This window comes from Leptonotus elevatus, chromosome 13 (assembly GCF_054856555.1).
Source record: "Leptonotus elevatus isolate MCC_2025b chromosome 13, RoL_Lele_1.0, whole genome shotgun sequence".
Classification (NCBI taxonomy): domain Eukaryota; kingdom Metazoa; phylum Chordata; class Actinopteri; order Syngnathiformes; family Syngnathidae; genus Leptonotus; species Leptonotus elevatus.
In genome coordinates, this window is record NC_141251.1 from 10,193,091 (window position 1) to 10,210,018 (window position 16,928).

Genomic DNA, 16,928 nt, shown 5'->3' on the forward strand with positions numbered 1-16,928 from the left:
GACACAAAATGTCCTACTTACAAGACTATAGCAGTTACCTCATTATGATATTTTGTTCTCAGCAGGGTGCTTCGAGATAAAGTCCACATTATATTAGTGATGTAACGATAATGGCAATATCGTGATATCCCAATATTAAAAGTGCCAAAATATCGTCGTCATCATGTCACAATATTACAGCACATCTGTTAAAAGGCGAGGTTGTATTCAATTTGTGAAGTTCTCGCACCCTCTAGTGGTTAGTTCACTAATGCGATTTCATTTTAATTGGGAATGTTTTGGCCACTGCAGTGGTTATCACGCCTATAAATCAGTCAGACCAGCAAATATTTTTGAAAATCCCCATCAAAAAAGATCTTACTCTTGGCCCTCTTTTTTTCTCTGTCATTGCTGTTATTTTGTAAAAAAAACAAAAAAACACAATATGAGCTTTTAAAAAAATATATATATATATTTCTATATTTTTTTCAATAGAGTGAGTTTTCACACATTATTTTGAGCTTTTTTATATCGTCAATCTCCCCACAACATTGTGATAATTATCGTATTGTGAGGTTCATATCGTGATGGTTATCATATCGTGATGCTTGGATATCGTTATACCCCTAAATTATACAGGAGGTCTATTCATAATCAGTGCACCAATAGAAACTCAGGGCCTCTTTTAAAGGGCCATCCCGCAATGAACACTCATTATAAATTGTAGTCAACCATCCATCGAACGTTGTATAACGTTTAGTCTGCTCGATGTGAAAGCAGGAGCTGGAGGGATAGACGGAAAAAAAAAACTGAACTGGTTGCCAGTCAGTCGCAGAATAATTGCTAATAGGACATTCACTGGTAATTGGTCTCACATCAGCTGCACAAAAGTCTGCTCTGAGAACCACTGTATTACTGTACAATGGCTTTTTACTGATTACCAGTAATGTTTAAATCCTAGATACACACACACAGGCTGAAAAAGGAAAAAAAAAATGGAAAGAGGCCACATAATGATTTGTGTAACTCAAATCACACCAATACATATTGTCATCAAAATTACACGGAGACAGCTTTGCGGGTTTACTTAACCATCTTTATCGAAATCTGGGTCAGCATATATGAAAGCATGTCGAGTCTCGTTCGACAAAATGTATAATTTTCTGTTTCGGCAATTCTTTGCAACGGCACATAACACACTAGCACTCGTATATCTAGAGGTTACAAATTTCTGATACATACACTTCTTACAAAATGTTATTGATATTCAACTTTAACCTTTACATGTACTTAACTGGACCGTTTGGAAACTCTCGAATGCACATCTAACCCTGCAATGTTTTCTTACTTTTGGACAACTTGCTGTTCTCTAGTAAGGAGCTGAGCGTGAATAACAGATGTTTGATCCATAAATGGTATGAATTTTGCACCATTTGTTGGGCTTTTGTTTGATGTCTGGATGTTTCTTTCGTTTGATTTTTGATCCAGTCACACAATCTGCACCTTTATCTGCATCTGACACTCACCTTCCACATAGAGGTTATGATACTCCATTTTTGACAAAAACCTAATTATTTACATGGTCAACTTACAAACACATAAACATAATGTTAAATGAAAACCTCACTAGTAGTGATCAATCAAAACTGAGCCGTCATGTGTTTGGCTGCTCTCCTCATGTCTCATTTTATCCCGGTGACCCTGAAAAAGAGGAATTGGATAGAAACTGGATACCGTAGATGGAAGTCTGCTCTATTTTTCCAATTTCGAAATTATATGTAATTACTTTTTTGTTGTTACAATCTTGTTGTGATCTATTCTTATGTGACTCGGGTGCTGATACAAGAAAGTAAATCAGCTTATAACTTAGATCGCCTGTCCTGGTTGTCGGTGTGTTCAAGGTCTTTCTGAAGTGCCATGTTGAACCGATCAATATTTGCAACTTATCTTGTTTTGATGATGGATGTCGGTCCAGATGTACTCTGTAAAGCTCGCGCCGCACATCACAAACTGCATTAACTCAGACTGCATCACATCAAGTGAGCGGTGGCTGTAAATACTGAATGTCCAGATACATATTGCATGGCTTTAATGATGACGTTCTAGCGAAAACTTTCGAGCACTCTTTACATTAATTGTATGAATAAATTATAGAGGAAGAAAAATCAGGTCTGGTGCCGTTGGACAAATCCATCATGTATCCATCCACCCATTTTCTTCCACTCTTCCAGGATCAGATCGCGGGGGGCAGCAGCTTAACCAGGGAAGCCAAGATGTCCCTCTCCCCAGCCACTTCATCCAGTTCTTGCGTGGGGAGATCCCAAGGTGTTCCCTGGAAACATACTGTAGTCTCCCCAGCATGTCCTAAGTTGTCCTCCCAGTAGGACATGGTCAGAACACTTTACTAGGGTGGCATCCTGACCAGATACCCGAGCCATCTCCTCTCAATGCAGAGGAGCAGCGGCTTTACTTTGAGCCGTTTTTAAACGACCAAGTTTCTCATCTTATCTCTAAGGGAGAGACACCCTGTGAAGGGAATTAATTTTGGCCGCTTGTATAGGAAGTTGTTTTTTGGATCATGCCCCAAAGTCCATGGTCAAAGGTGAGGGTGGAAAAGCAGATCGACTGGTATATCAATAGTTTTGCCTTTCGGCTCAGCTCCACAGTTGCAGCACTGATCTGCCTCTCATTCTCCTCTCAACAAGCCACCAATACAATCCTCCACTTAGGTTGATTCTTTTTCACTTGCTTTATAATTATATTTCAAACGGCTCATACGCATTATCACTGTGCATTCATTTTCTTTACTTAGTATGGTCTACATGGCAGTGGTAACAGGTGTTGTTTATTTAACATTTGCCCTTACATTTGCTTTTTATTTTCGGTTTCTTCATTTGTCATTAAAACTCTGTGTTTTATTATTATCATGATTAACTCATTAACTGCCATTGACGGCTACAGACGTAAAAAAAAAAAAAAACTATTTCTATTAGTTTAAAAAAAAATTCTACTTTTGTTAACAAGAGTATGAACATATTTTTTATTGTACATATTAGGTCAGATATAAAATTTGTGATTAATCGAGTTTTTTGTTTTTGTTTTTGTTGTTGATCAGGGCAGACAAAATTTTTACTTCTTTCTGTCCCCTTTTATTCTTTTTGCTTTACTAGGAATTTGAATTTAGATTTTTACTGTCTTTTTTCTTTTAAAAATTTATGAAATAAATTGATTGATTGAGTTAACTAGTGAAGTCATGCAATTAATGATGATTAAAAATTGTAATCGCCTGACGCCCCCCCTAATTTTTTTAATAATCTTTTTTTTTTTTAAAAAGATGATTGAAAATGAAAAATAAATAAAGAAAAAAGAAAAAAATATTAAGAATTAGGAGCGTCAGGGGATAAAAAAAAAAATCCGTAATTAATCGCATGACTTCACTAGTTAACTCACGATTAATCACAAATTTGATATCTGTTCTAAATGTACAATAATTTTTTTCTAGGTTTTCATACTCTTGTTAACAAAAGTGGAAACAATGTTAAACTAATAGAAATAGTTCAAATACATACATCAGTGAATGAGTTAATAAGATGTACACTTGCTAAGAATGTTAAAATTTGGTTTAAAACATTGTACAGCCAATACATATTTCATGATGCCCACAATTTGATCCAGGAACTAGTAATTAAATTTCAGTTATTTCCTATGGGATGTAATTTTTCCAAACTAATCGAAGGTTGACCATGTTGACCAATCAAACCTATACATTTTCACTATAGTTTAGATTTACCATGGAAGTGTTGCTAGTCCGAGGTATCTATCAACTTGAATAGTCTCCAGCTCTCTGTCAAATAGATGGGTGTTGTTAAGGTAGACATATGTGGTAACATCATAATGGGTGTACAGTAATTGATTTGCAGCATTCAGCAGAGTGGATATATGAGCTCTGTTCATTGCACATCATTCACAGCATATCTACAGAATTGAGGCCTAATTTGGATTTTTGGGTATGTGATTTCATCGTTTTAGTTGCTTACACTGCAATGACGTCCAATCATAAATCACAGGCAGCATCAGTCTTTTTTTTTTTTTCCTCAAAGGGAGCATACTGTAAGCACTTGTTGTGATTTACTGATTGTAAATATTTTATGTTCCCCACATGAGGAAATGCTACAATAAAGAACCTGATTATGTTGCTGTATTATTTAGAAACGTAAAACACACAAAGTGTATCAGCATTCAGCACAGATATTGAGGTACCCATATACAGGATCTAACAGAGTGATTGTGATGTTGCAAATCAGACTTGCAACACATTTGTTTTATAATTGTAAACAAATGGAAATATTCAATGCCGCATCAGTTGAATTCATGTCAACATAGTAACATCCATAAAATTAGCTGGCAAAGGCCCATGTCTAAAAATGAGCTCAATTTCATGAGATGTAAACATTTGTCATGGAAAAGAAATGAATTTATCAATAAATCCACATGAATAAATTAGTGAAATTACTTTTATTCATCTACACTAGAACGAATGACATGTCAACCTTTTCACGGGATGTACCCTGCCTCTTGCCTTTAGTCAGGCTGCAGTTCACACTCGAACCTGAGTGAGGACAAGCGCGATAGAACATAGATACATGGAGAACCTAAAATAAATCTTACATAGGACCCGTTTTCTGAGTGCCATTTAAGTACTCCGGTACCTTCAACCACTCCCACAGCATCACATATTTTAATTTATTTTTTATTTTTATATATTTTTTTATTTTTTATTTTTATTTGTGTTTTATTTTTTAGCATTGCATATATTCCACATACAGTAGTACAAAATTATGACAGCAGGCATTCAGGGAGACACGGGGGAAGCCCAGTCTACAGAATCCAATCTTTAAGCAAACTGTCACAATGTGGGAACTGACGCTTACATGCCACCAGGCCGTGGCTCAAAGTCCTGTCATGTCTTGTCTTATACTCTTTAGGTGTCGGGTCAATAATAAAAATTCCGCAGCATAAGATGAAAAAGAACATTAATGCTTTCTATATCCCTACATGTTAAATCACATCATTCATTTATATGGTTGTCATCATTTCATCAGCCTTTTGGTATTAATATTTCATTCCAGGAAAAAGGAAAAGGCCGAAGATGAAACAGAGCTGGTCAAAAAGCCCCCCATGTTGTTGGTACATTTGGATAATTCGGTTAACCCTAAATATAACCTCACATGACAGTGATGGGCAGAAATAGGTGATGAATTTCAACATATTCTAAATGAGGCACCAGAAATAATTGTTCCTGAAATAAAATACAGGAGGAATATTCACTCTTCCTGATGGGAGAAGAGCAATGGTTTGGCACAGAATTAGAAAGGGCTGATCTTTCCAAGTCAAATGACAAAATGAATTTTATAATTTTGCTTTTACTGAGTTGTCCTCTAAAAGATGAACTGATCATTACAGTGAATATGACAAGCACACACCTTTAGTGAGATCCTGATGCAGGAGACCTTTGGTCTCACATTGTAACACATCTTTAGAACCGCAAATTCCATCTCTAACAAAAATCGGATGACATTGTGTGCTCCGGTTTGGGTGAAAATGGAACTGCAATTAGTGGGGGGGGGGGGGGGGGGGGTACCAAACTACGTACTTGTAAACCTTTTAATTCATTTTTAATCAAGTTTGTATCAAATTGAGCCTTTACCAAGCAGGGTCTGATGCATTCATGGGAGGCGGCCATGTTGGGTCACCGTCAGCCAAGTTAGGGTTGCCCTTTCAGGAGCAGTATTGGCCCTATATATATATATGTATATTCATGACATAATATGCGAAGTTGTAGTGATTATTTCACATTTAGCATCTATACTGTATAATAGGCACGGGCCAATATTAAATCCTGATGGTATGATAGCCACAAAGAATAGTAGTGTGGTATTCGAGTATTAAAATGACAGCCCCGGTCTTCTATCTCAAACCTGTTGTGTCTCAAGTGTTGTCAGACCGTTGCTTTACAATACATTAACTTAACATCAACACTAGTTAGGTTTGTAAAATGTAAAATGTAGCTTTGTTTTATTTTTAAATAACATTTCTGTTTTTATTTTATTTCATTCATAAAAATGTTTCATTTGAGCTATTTGATTCATTTTCATTAACGCACCCACCCACCCACTCGCATGCACGCACTCACACATTCTACTGTAACCTCATTGCAAAGGCTACAAATTTGCATAAATAAACTCCAATATTAGATTATTGCTTCTGTTCCTTCTGGGATCGCAATGTTCTGCACTAAAGTACTCAAACTCCAAATGTAAAAAAATAGTGGAAACGAGTTCTGAAAAAGTGAACTAATCCCTGGTGGAGATAATTAGCAAAAGTGTGATTTCATGACTCCTTGATCAAGTAAAGCAGCACGTGTTAAGTGGCATCATTTAGGGAGCGAGAATGAAAGCACCACAGATGGCAAGAGTGGCAAAAGGGGGCTTGTGATGTGCCACTTTCATTTAATGAGTGGGATGGACAGTGTGACATCGTCTCCCAAGGCAAATTGGTGCAGCCAGCCCAGCATTTATAAAGAATTTAGGCTAATTTGGTGGAGGAAAACCTGTTTCTTTAAATATAGTTCGTATTGTTATAATAAGCTGCTTTAAATAGCAGAAGTGTAATTATTTCATATGGCAGATTTCTCTGCATTATAGTTTATAGGTCTTGAGACCGGTCTTAAGATCACATTTTGAAGGTCTTGCCTTGGCCTTGTTCTTGTCTAAGTCTTGGACTGGCCAGATTTGGGCCGAGATGAGAAATCCATGCAGGTGCACCGTTGCAGAGAAAAACTGTGTTGGCCAAAGCCGAACTGACGGCAGGGTTTTTAATCTTTGGACCTGGATTTCCCATCTCTGGTAGGATTTTCCATTGAGACCGGTCGAGACCAGCATTGACCTGCTATTCTTTTAACTTCATTAACTCATTCACTGCCATTGACGACTATAGACGTCAAATATTCATTTGAACTATTTCTATTAGTTTCACATTTTTTTCCACTTTTGTTAACAAGCGTATGAAAACCTAGAAAAAATGCATTGTACATTTAGAACAAATGCAAAATTTGTGATTAATCGTGAGTTCTTTTTTTTTTTTATGAGGGGCAGACAAAAGTTTTACTTCTTTCTGTCCCCTTTCATTCTTTTTGCTTTTTGCTTTTGCTAACTAGTGAAGTCATGTGATTAATTACAATTAAAAATTGTAATCGCCTGATGCCCCTAATGAAAAAAATAAGAAGAAAAGATGATTAAAAATTAGAGGCGTCAGACAATTAAATGTTTTAATTGTAATTAATTGATTAATCACAAATTTTATATCTGTTCTAAATATACAATAACAAAATCTAGGTTTCCATACTCTTGTTAACAAAAGTGAAAAAAAAAAGTGAATTTAATAGAAATAGTTCAAATTAATTTTTGACGTCTATAGGCGTCAATGGCAGTGAATGAGTTAATGTGATATTAAAGGTGCATGTCGCAATATTGACGCAAAATGGCGTGGCTCGGTGGTCGTCTCCCAATCCAAAGGTGGTGGGTTCGATCCCATGCCATCGTGACCATGTTGTAAGTATCCTTGAGCAAGATGCTGAACCCCCAGTTGCTCCTGATGTTGCGTCATCGGTAGGTGAATGGGTAGTCCAATGTAAAGCGCTTTGAGGGCCTTGCAAGGTGGAAATGCGCTATAAAAAATGAAGTACCATTTACCAATTATGACTGTACATGACATGCTAAATTAAGTTCATGTACTGCAATTACCAGCATTATTATTTGATCTCAACTCATAAAATAAAGTTCAAATCAAAGAATTACGTTGTTTAATTAACTTACATTCATGTATTAAATCAAGTGGCGTTAATAGACCCTCTGAGTTACTTTTTAGAGCATAGGTGTCAAACTTCGGTCCTCGAGGCCCGTAGTCCTGCAGGATTTGGAGTTTTCCCTCTTCCAACACAAGCTAATTCCAATCAGCAGGATCGTTATCAGGCTTATGCAGAGCTTGCTGATGGATCATATATCAGCTGTGTTGGAGAGGGGAAACATTGAAAACCTGCGGGACTCCGGCCCTCGAGGACCGGAGTTTGACACCTATATTTTAGAGTGATATAATGGGAAGCACAGTGTGTGTGACTTGGGAACGTCACCTTTTGCTTGTCGTTTCATCCAAACTGGAAGATTTGCACATGTGGGAGAGGGGGAGGGGTGTCGGGCGAGGGAGACGCCACTGCGCAGACATTGAGGGCACACATGCAGTCACATTTATGCAGCTCACATTGTCGAGGAAGGGGTTCAGTTGGAGGAGAAGCGTATATGTAATGTAAATCTGCTCTTCGGCTCCACTCAGCACGTAAACACGCTGCCATGGAGACAACTTTGACAGTTGCCTGCATAACATCTGGGGAATGAGCCTTTGAAGACCAGTACCAATGAAGACAACAATTGTTTCGAGTCAGGCCGACTCACATTTTCTGTCTGCCTATGGTTCTCATGGTATAGGCTACATTTGTGATAAACAAGGAAAGTGCTAACTCACAAAAAGCAGAATACCTTTCCAATTATGGAGACATGTAGTACGATTGGAGTCCTTTCATCTAACACTGTGTAAGGCTGTCTGGCCATGACCAACGTTTTGACATTTGAGAAGAACTCATTATCATATCGTGTTGAATAATTGCTTGCTGGGTGACCTACTTTTTTTTCCTGTGCGGAAATTCGTAAATAAACATAAATGTAAATGGGTATTATTGGTATTAGTGTTAAGAATTTGTGTGTGTGTGTGTGTGTGTGTGTGTGTGTGGGGGGGGGGGGGGGTGGGGGGGGCACTGTAGTTAGTTAATACTTAGCGGGTTAAAATTCCAGGGATTACATTTCTCATGTAACTCTATTGTGATTTCAACAAATGAACCTTTGTCCTTGAAATTACTGTATAGCATCTGTGTGTGTGTGTGTGTGGGGGGGGGGGGGGGGTTGTCGCTGTTCTTGCACACATTCAAAATAATATGGTAGCAGGCTAATCACATTACAGTACACGTGACCTCGATGGCAAAACAAACTGTGGTCACATCCACACACAAATATTAGTTTTTATCATGTTCAAGCCATTCCTTCGAGGAAAGATTTAACCTGGCCTATCTGTTGTATCTTTTTTTTTGGTGATCATTTCATTTTTCTTCTTCAGTGTGGAACAAAGCTGGTGCACACATTACCCCATAAAGCCAAACGTATCATATTAAATACAAGACATTTTGAGCCCTCTATTTCATGAGTATAATATTTTTTTTCCCCTATTGAAACCCTGATGTATACGATCTGACACATGCATTGCATGGATAAGCTGTTGGCTTTTCCAGCGACCTTTTGCAAGATCGCCGCAATTGAGAAAGTGACGGTAACCACTCCGCCACCCGGAGCCCCCCTTTAAAAACTAATATTTTCACATGCTGTTGACTGAAGATGACATCACCTGTACTGAAGAAACAGGTAAAGACCAATCATGGTTTAGTTTGCTGACCAAGTCCAGAAAACAGGTGAGCAGTAATTGGTCGTTACATTTACATTTGATTTAAAGGTATTATTTGTTCAGGAAAAATAATTAACTTATCACAATAATTATAGACTAAATATTATCTTCTTACTGTTGAAAATGACTCAATGAGTCTTCACAACTCACAATTTGCTGTTAAAAAAAAAGAGGCAAAACATCATCCACCAGGCAGAACACAGACTTGCATCCAATAACTGTATGACATGGTATCCATAAAATCATAGTAATACAGCACAGTACCAAATGTATTATTCAATAACAACATATTCATTTTTTTAAATGTTCTAGTTGGTAATGGACAGGATGTGGCATATACAGAACATCCGGAAAGTATTCACAGTGCTTCACCCTTTCCACATTTAGTTGTCATAATCTCAATTCAAAATGGAGAAAAATAAATTTCTCCTAAAACTTTTGCACATAACACCCATAATGTAACGTGAAATATATGTCATCACTGTCTACGCACTATAAGGTCCCAAAGGTGACAGAGCATGTCAGAGCACAAACCAAGTGGTACGTGTGGACGACGTTGACTCCCCACAACCTCACCTTCTCGCGCCCTGCGCATCAAGAAGCAGTAGATCCACTGGCGGATGGCAGGAGAGACGCTGAGGAGCTTGGGGGAGAGGATTTCAGGGATGGCGGCGTTGAATACAGAGCAAGTCCACAAACAGGATCTTTGCATCACCTGACATCTTGCTTGCTCCATAGGCAAATTGAACAGGGTCAAGCAGGGGCGTCCTTTAATGCAAGTCATTGAGATGTTTTTCCTACTTGACAAAATGGCTATTTTACTCCACTAATTTGAGAAGACGAGGGATTTAATATTGCTTATTGACAAAAGGAGGCAATCAAGAAGGTCTAATATAGCCCTGTGTGACGAGATGAGACAATACCCTTGTGGCACTTCACATTCATCATCATCATGAAGTGGTTCAGTAAACAAGTAAGCAAGCAACAAGACGAGTTCTGCTCACAGTAATTAGCAAAGCTATTCTAAGACTGCCGGTAAGGAGTGCGTGATCTCAGATGTGAGCATTAGATACTTCGAACAGATAGCGGCAGTGACGTGAGGTGAGGTTCATCTAGTGACAAGCTGACTCCTCTGGAGTCAGATATAAAAATGTGAATCTCATGTAGATTAGCCTATAATTTAATTTAATTCAAAATTGAACTATTCTGTATTTCAAACCTTCCAAAATTAATTAATGACCTTAATCCTTAATGAAGATGTTGCAATGTTAACGCTTTTTTTTTTTACATCATGCATGCTCCACTAATATCCAGATGAGTACGAAGAGCCCTGACTGTTTTGCTCTGACTGCAGCTTTTGTCCTGCCTTTATAGTAGTGTACGGACCCTCACACTCCAGAGTTTCTTTGGGAAGGGGAGGGGCAGTTTTTCTTACCTCATTTGAAATCATGTCTTCCTTTGTCAACTGTGGCTGTCGCTTTAAGATCGTGAACGTAGTCGCATGCACACCATGAACGAGCCTGACACAGATGTTGCAGTTACGCTCTGGGCCAGAGGTGGCAGTCGCGAGTAAAAAAAAAAAGAGTGACAAACTGCACAAAGATCCTTTAAAATACAGTTTTGGATGATGTGTGACTCTTTCAACCACACTGAATCTGATGTGGGACATGACAAACAAGACTATTTTTGCATTCCTCCCGTATGTTTAATCAGAAAATGGAATTATGCCCATTGAAATATGCATTATATGATCATGTGAATAAAAGACATACAGCTATATATCTACTTCAATCACATATTCTGACAGCAGCTGACTGGGAAACATTGTTTAACACATTACATTATAAAATCAATAACAGACCCATGCTCAGAGCAAGTCAAAAACACTGTAGCATCTAATGTGATTATACAATCTAATTACAATTTAGCACAGGGTAACGCGATTATGAATATGGAGGCCAAATGCGAAGTGGCTAAATGTTGCTTTTTTATTATAAAACTGAGGATCATGGTTATTAAAATAATGCCTGTGGATTCCTGTTCTATTTAAAGTGGGAGGAAATCCGATTTACTGCTCTGTTTGACACATCAGAGCAGCTTTAATGTCCACCTTGAGGCATGGCAGACAGGAGCCAGATGCTCCCAGAGGTTAAGTCAAGATCAAGTCGAAACATGTGAAAATCAAATCGAACCAACCATGCAAAAATCATTCATAAATGAAGAAAAATAAATAAATAAACTGTTTCTATATTTGATGACATCTCTTTCAAGGTAACTAAAGAAAGTTATTTTTTTCTGTGGCTGGCAGACAAAGACGCACCAAGCAGCGAAGGCTTTTGGTCACTTCTTGAAAAACGAATCAAATGTTTGCCAGTCTCAGAATCGCTTTCATTGGCCAAATACGTGAAAACAAACATGGAATTTGTTTCCGGTGGTATGAGCTACATTAGTATTGCAGTAAAAAAGCACCAAGAGTCTTTACGTTATGTAAGGCTTGTAAAGTGTTCCACTAGTGCTGTAATACCAACCAACCATTGACAGCCATGCAAATGATGCAGTCACCAATGACTAACCCTTCCAGTGGCCAGAGCAGGCCATCTTACTCGAGAGTATAAATCACAGTGGTAAGTGGGCATCATACAGTTAGTAATGAACATCAAACAAGCTTAAGACATTTTAGAGATGCATTCATATATAAAATATCTGCATAATCCAACACATAATAAAAATGTTGCAGCATCAAGACCCTTCTTTACATTCAAATAATAACACAGCTTGTTTCGAAAAAAATAAAACCCCAGTTTTAGCCTCAGCTTTTTCACAAGATGTATCTTGATATGTGGTGAGTGAGTCATCAATTAAGACACTTAAGTATTTATAGAACAACCTCTATTTTATTGCTCTGGAGAGTAGACAATGTGGGAATCATCTGAAGCAACATGCTTCAATTTAGTAAGTTAACGAGTGCTGAGCTATAAAAAACTTTCTGCAAGTATTTGATAGCCTGAAAAAGAGTTGGTCCATTGGGTTAGGGTAACAGTAAATGGTGTCGTCAGCATAGAAATGTAAATTTGCAGTGGACACTTTGTGACCTAAGTCATTGATATGTAACTGACAAATAAGAAGGGGCCCAATATAGGACTCTGCGGCACACCATTATGGAGCACATGACCATCATATATAATGCACTGGGTGGACCTATTGCTGAGTTAATTTGAAAACCAAGCAATGGTGTGCTCTGAAAATCCAGAGTGATGACATTTAATTTTAAAATCATCATGGTCATGTTTGACAGCTAAGATGTGCCAAAGCAGGAATGTACTGTATATGAGAGGGGAAAAAAAGAAGTGAAACGGGCAGGGGCTCAAGTCCGCTTTGATAATTGTTTGCGCATGTGCCTGATTGCAGACAATGCAAAATAATTTTTTTCATGACCATTCAAAACTCAACAACAAACCTACTAATTACTGACATTTCAAAAGGCCACTTAAGAATCCATCCATTTTGTACAGCGCCTGCCTCATTAGGGTTGTGGGTGAGCTGGAGCCCGCAGGACAGACGCAGGTTATAAACTAGACTAGCTATTTAATATCAACACACTTTCATTTCCTCTCTTGCAAGCCTCCAGCTTAAAAGGTTTGCATATCGAGCGCCCTCACGTACTGACCCACATGCATACATGAAGTGCACGCAAAGGTCAAACGATATACAGTTCAGCTCCAGTCTCACTACATCCTCTGGATACAACTGTCCAAAGCAAACAATACTAATGTCAACCCAGTGTTTTGGAACCTGAAGGCGCATGTTTAAAAAAAATTATAGAGGATGAATAAATGAAAATGAGACATAGTTTCTAATTTTGCAGAATGAAAAGGCACTAAAAGTGGTTCAAGTTCATGTTTTACTATAGGCCTACAGAGTCTGATTGTGTTATAGTGACAGCTAGCTTCAATTGAAATGTAGAGACAAAAGTAAGGAGTCATCTTCTTTACAATCTTCTGACCTGCCAAATGTTATGTATTGTCCGTATTTTGTTCTTGAAATCACCAAACTCTACCGTGTTTGGTGTGCAGGAGGTTGGAGATGAAGATAGCGATCAATAACTTCTGGCGGGCTACAGTGTAACTAGCCCAAAAAGTTTTTAAGTAAATAAAAGTTTTAATGTGGAGACATATGGCTAATAAAGCAAAAGCGGCCAACATACAGTATGTGCATATTTGCAGCAGCTTTAAATCAGGTGTGCTTTGTATTCTGGGAATTATGGTAAATTAATATACAATTGAAAATGCACTGACTGTGTTCCAGTCGTCATTAAATGTACACACAATGTCCTATCTGAGATCATTTAATAGCTTTATGTGCGAGTCATAATAGGGAGTCCGTAAAGAACACAGTTGAAGGCCGATGGTGTCAGATCAGGTTTTTGCTGATTATCTTCTTCTGAATCAGAGACTGAACTATGATCTGCAGATGAAAAAAAACAACAACAAATAACAATTACTGGTAAGTGGGCTTTTGAGAAAGAGCTAGTTCTGTATCTAGTGCTGTTAGATTTGTCTACTGGATGCTTTTTTCTTTCCAGAGAGATGAGAATTGCTGGCAATGTTTCTACAAGGTGATTTCAGAAAAACACATTTGTATGATTGTTTATGCAGAAAAACAAAATTGTTTGAAAAGTTAGGTAAAATGCAGTACGTACCCGTGGTATCATCATCTCGCCTGAGGAAATGGACAATTTGCCCGGAGGTCTGTCTGCCGCTCAGAAAACCTACAACAACGATCGTATACTCAATTCCCAAAGTCAAAAACAAAAATGTTAACAGCTAAAAAAACAAAACAAATAATGCTTGAACGAATGGCTATTTAGAACATACTATCCAAAAAGTTGGTCATGTATTCCGAGTTCTGCTGAAGGCTGCTATGCCACTGGTTCAGGACAATACAGTTGACACCATTCAGGCTCAATAGCAGAGCGACCTCCGAGGGCTTCTCAAGGGTCCGTTGTCCTGCCCTGGGGAAAAAGAGAAGCAAGGTTAGTAGGTTTGCGAGGAAAATATGATGCGTAAGTGCAATTTTACAACAAAAAGAGAAACACAATGCCAATGGAGGCACATTGAAAGAAGAGACAGGGAGAGAAAATGTCAAAAATAAAGACATCATTGGAAACATTTGAATGAAGAAGCAAATTTTACCTTTTGTGCATGTGAAGGTTTGATGAGGACGCAACATTGGTGTTACTCTGGACCAGGTCAAAGAGAAGAGCCATGTGGCATTCTGAAAAGGACAGGAAACCATCAACACGGTCTGCTCTCATATAATGTAACCTACTTTTTAAAAGCCCATTCATTTTGGGTTTGTGTGAAAAACAGAGTGAAAAGAAGTGGGATTCAACGCAAATGGGAAGAGGAAGTAAAGAATATGCCACAGAGCCTAGAACACATTAACAGGGTTATTGAACTTTTCATCAATTCGGGAGACAATGTGAAGCAAGTTCCAACACGATGGCCCTCATCCTTGACCAAGAAGCACAGGATGTTTTTTTCGACCCAGCGATTCCTTCGAGAGGTTGATCGAGTACCAAGAGCGAACCGCCTACTCTCACACAGACAAAGAGTGTAGCTTCTACCTGGGACAAGTTTATCAAAGGAAGGGGACATGACTGCCAGAGATCTCCAAAGGGTTTGCGATGGTCTCGACGGGACAAAAACTCACTGAGGCGAAGGATTGAAATGTGAAAATGATGTAGTGATGCCAGTTTGTCCCAGTCCCACCAAGCATAAAAAAAAGTTTACCGAACAGATTTTGTAAATCGTATTCCATTCTTGAAAGCAAACGCGAAAAAAACCCCCATTTCATTTATTCTTACTGGGATTGTAATGACTATGACATTTCAAAACAGTAAAATCATTAAACAAAAAGATGGGGACGGGTTCATTTTTGCATGGGGGGCCCCAGGAAGTCTAGAAATGTCCCCGAGGGTTAATAGTGAAGCAGTGAAGAGCAGCACATTTGGTAACTTAAGTGGAAATGTATACAAAGTAGTGGTAGTAGAAACCTGTGACTTCTCCCAGTCTCCCAAAGGAGCAAATTAAGGATGCCCTTTGTTAAAATCAAATTAAATGAAAATAAAATATACCGTATGGTTGTGATACGTGGAATTATAATGATTACAAAAAAGGAAAAACTGTAATACTTCATTCATTTTCCAAAGATACAATAGTGTGTTTCAAAGTATTTTGAGCTAAAATATTTCGTTAAGTTTAATTTATTTGCGCATGATACATTCAAGACAAACATTTATATACAGTAGTTAGCACATTGTGTTGAAGTCCGAAAGGAGTAAGCTGAAGCAAGAGTTTATAGTCAGATGCCTACCCCCATTATAATGTACATTGTTCCATCCGGAGAAACTCTGAATCGGTTTCATTCAATCATGTATATTTTTTTTAAATTGGTATATATTAGCAACACACTTTAGATCATTATCTAGTCCAGTCCAGAAATTAACCCTTCTTCGTGTGATACAATGGCTCTTCAGGGTCGTATGAACACACTGTACCTTAAAATTAAATGCTCCCCTTAAGAGTGTATTTACCCTCTCTGTAAGTAAACAAATGTTGTATTTTTATATTGGAAGTTGATTGCTATTTGCTTTATATAATATCAATAGAGATTTTAGTTTGACTATATCGTCAAGCTTTAATAGTTTAAATTCTAGGAACAGAGTGTTTGTATGGCCCCTGAATCTAACAGAGTGCATAAACCTAACAGCATTTTCAAGTTATTTTTATAAGTATTTCTCCAAACCTTTAATAAAGGTTTTTCTATATTAATCATATAGACCTTTTTTTTTTATTATTATTATTTTTTTTAATATTTACAGAATTCAGAGCAATGTGTCAGTTGTGTTATACTTAGCAGCACTAATATTGTGGTTGGCACACATGTCTGTCCTGAGGCCAGGCTTATGGCCAGCCTGACACCTTGTCAATGGTATCATTTGACTAGCATCATTTTTCTCACTGGAGAAAAAAAGTCTGATCCATAGTAATAAGGAAACATAGGTAGGTTGTTTTATATGAAAATTATAGAGAAAAGTGAAGATCCTCTCAGCGTAGTCCCTGTAAACTAATGTTGACTAGCAATGAATGGAGTGTGTTCAAATTGGTGCTTGGTACACAATTTGACAAAAGACACACTGACTGTGATCTTATCTACTGTACGTTAAGCATCATTAGTCAGAGTTACGGCAGAATCAATTATTTTACATTTTACATCTAGTACAGAGTGGTGATTCAATTCTGAAAGCCATGATATTCTCCCAGTAATTTTGTTATTGAGTCTGCCTGACAAGACCTCTTGACCTTTTTTTCCAGAGGTAGCTC

The 16,928-nt window shown here is 37.8% G+C and overlaps 1 protein-coding gene across 2 annotated transcripts in view; it reads right to left on the bottom strand.

Moving 5' to 3' along the window:
- Positions 1 to 12,448: 12,448 nt before the first annotated feature.
- The window catches only part of cfap46 (cilia and flagella associated protein 46), a 70,694-nt gene continuing 66,214 nt past the window's right edge, over positions 12,449 to 16,928 (bottom strand). For both annotated transcript variants that reach the window (XM_086093733.1, XM_086093734.1), the window contains exons 56-59: positions 14,736 to 14,817; positions 14,418 to 14,554; positions 14,243 to 14,311; positions 12,449 to 14,007 (exon numbers count right to left, since the gene is read on the bottom strand). In XM_086093733.1, the coding sequence (XP_085949859.1) occupies positions 13,898 to 14,007; positions 14,243 to 14,311; positions 14,418 to 14,554; positions 14,736 to 14,817 (398 nt within the window). In that variant the 3' untranslated portion in view covers positions 12,449 to 13,897. The remainder of the gene's footprint in view (positions 14,008 to 14,242; positions 14,312 to 14,417; positions 14,555 to 14,735; positions 14,818 to 16,928) is intronic.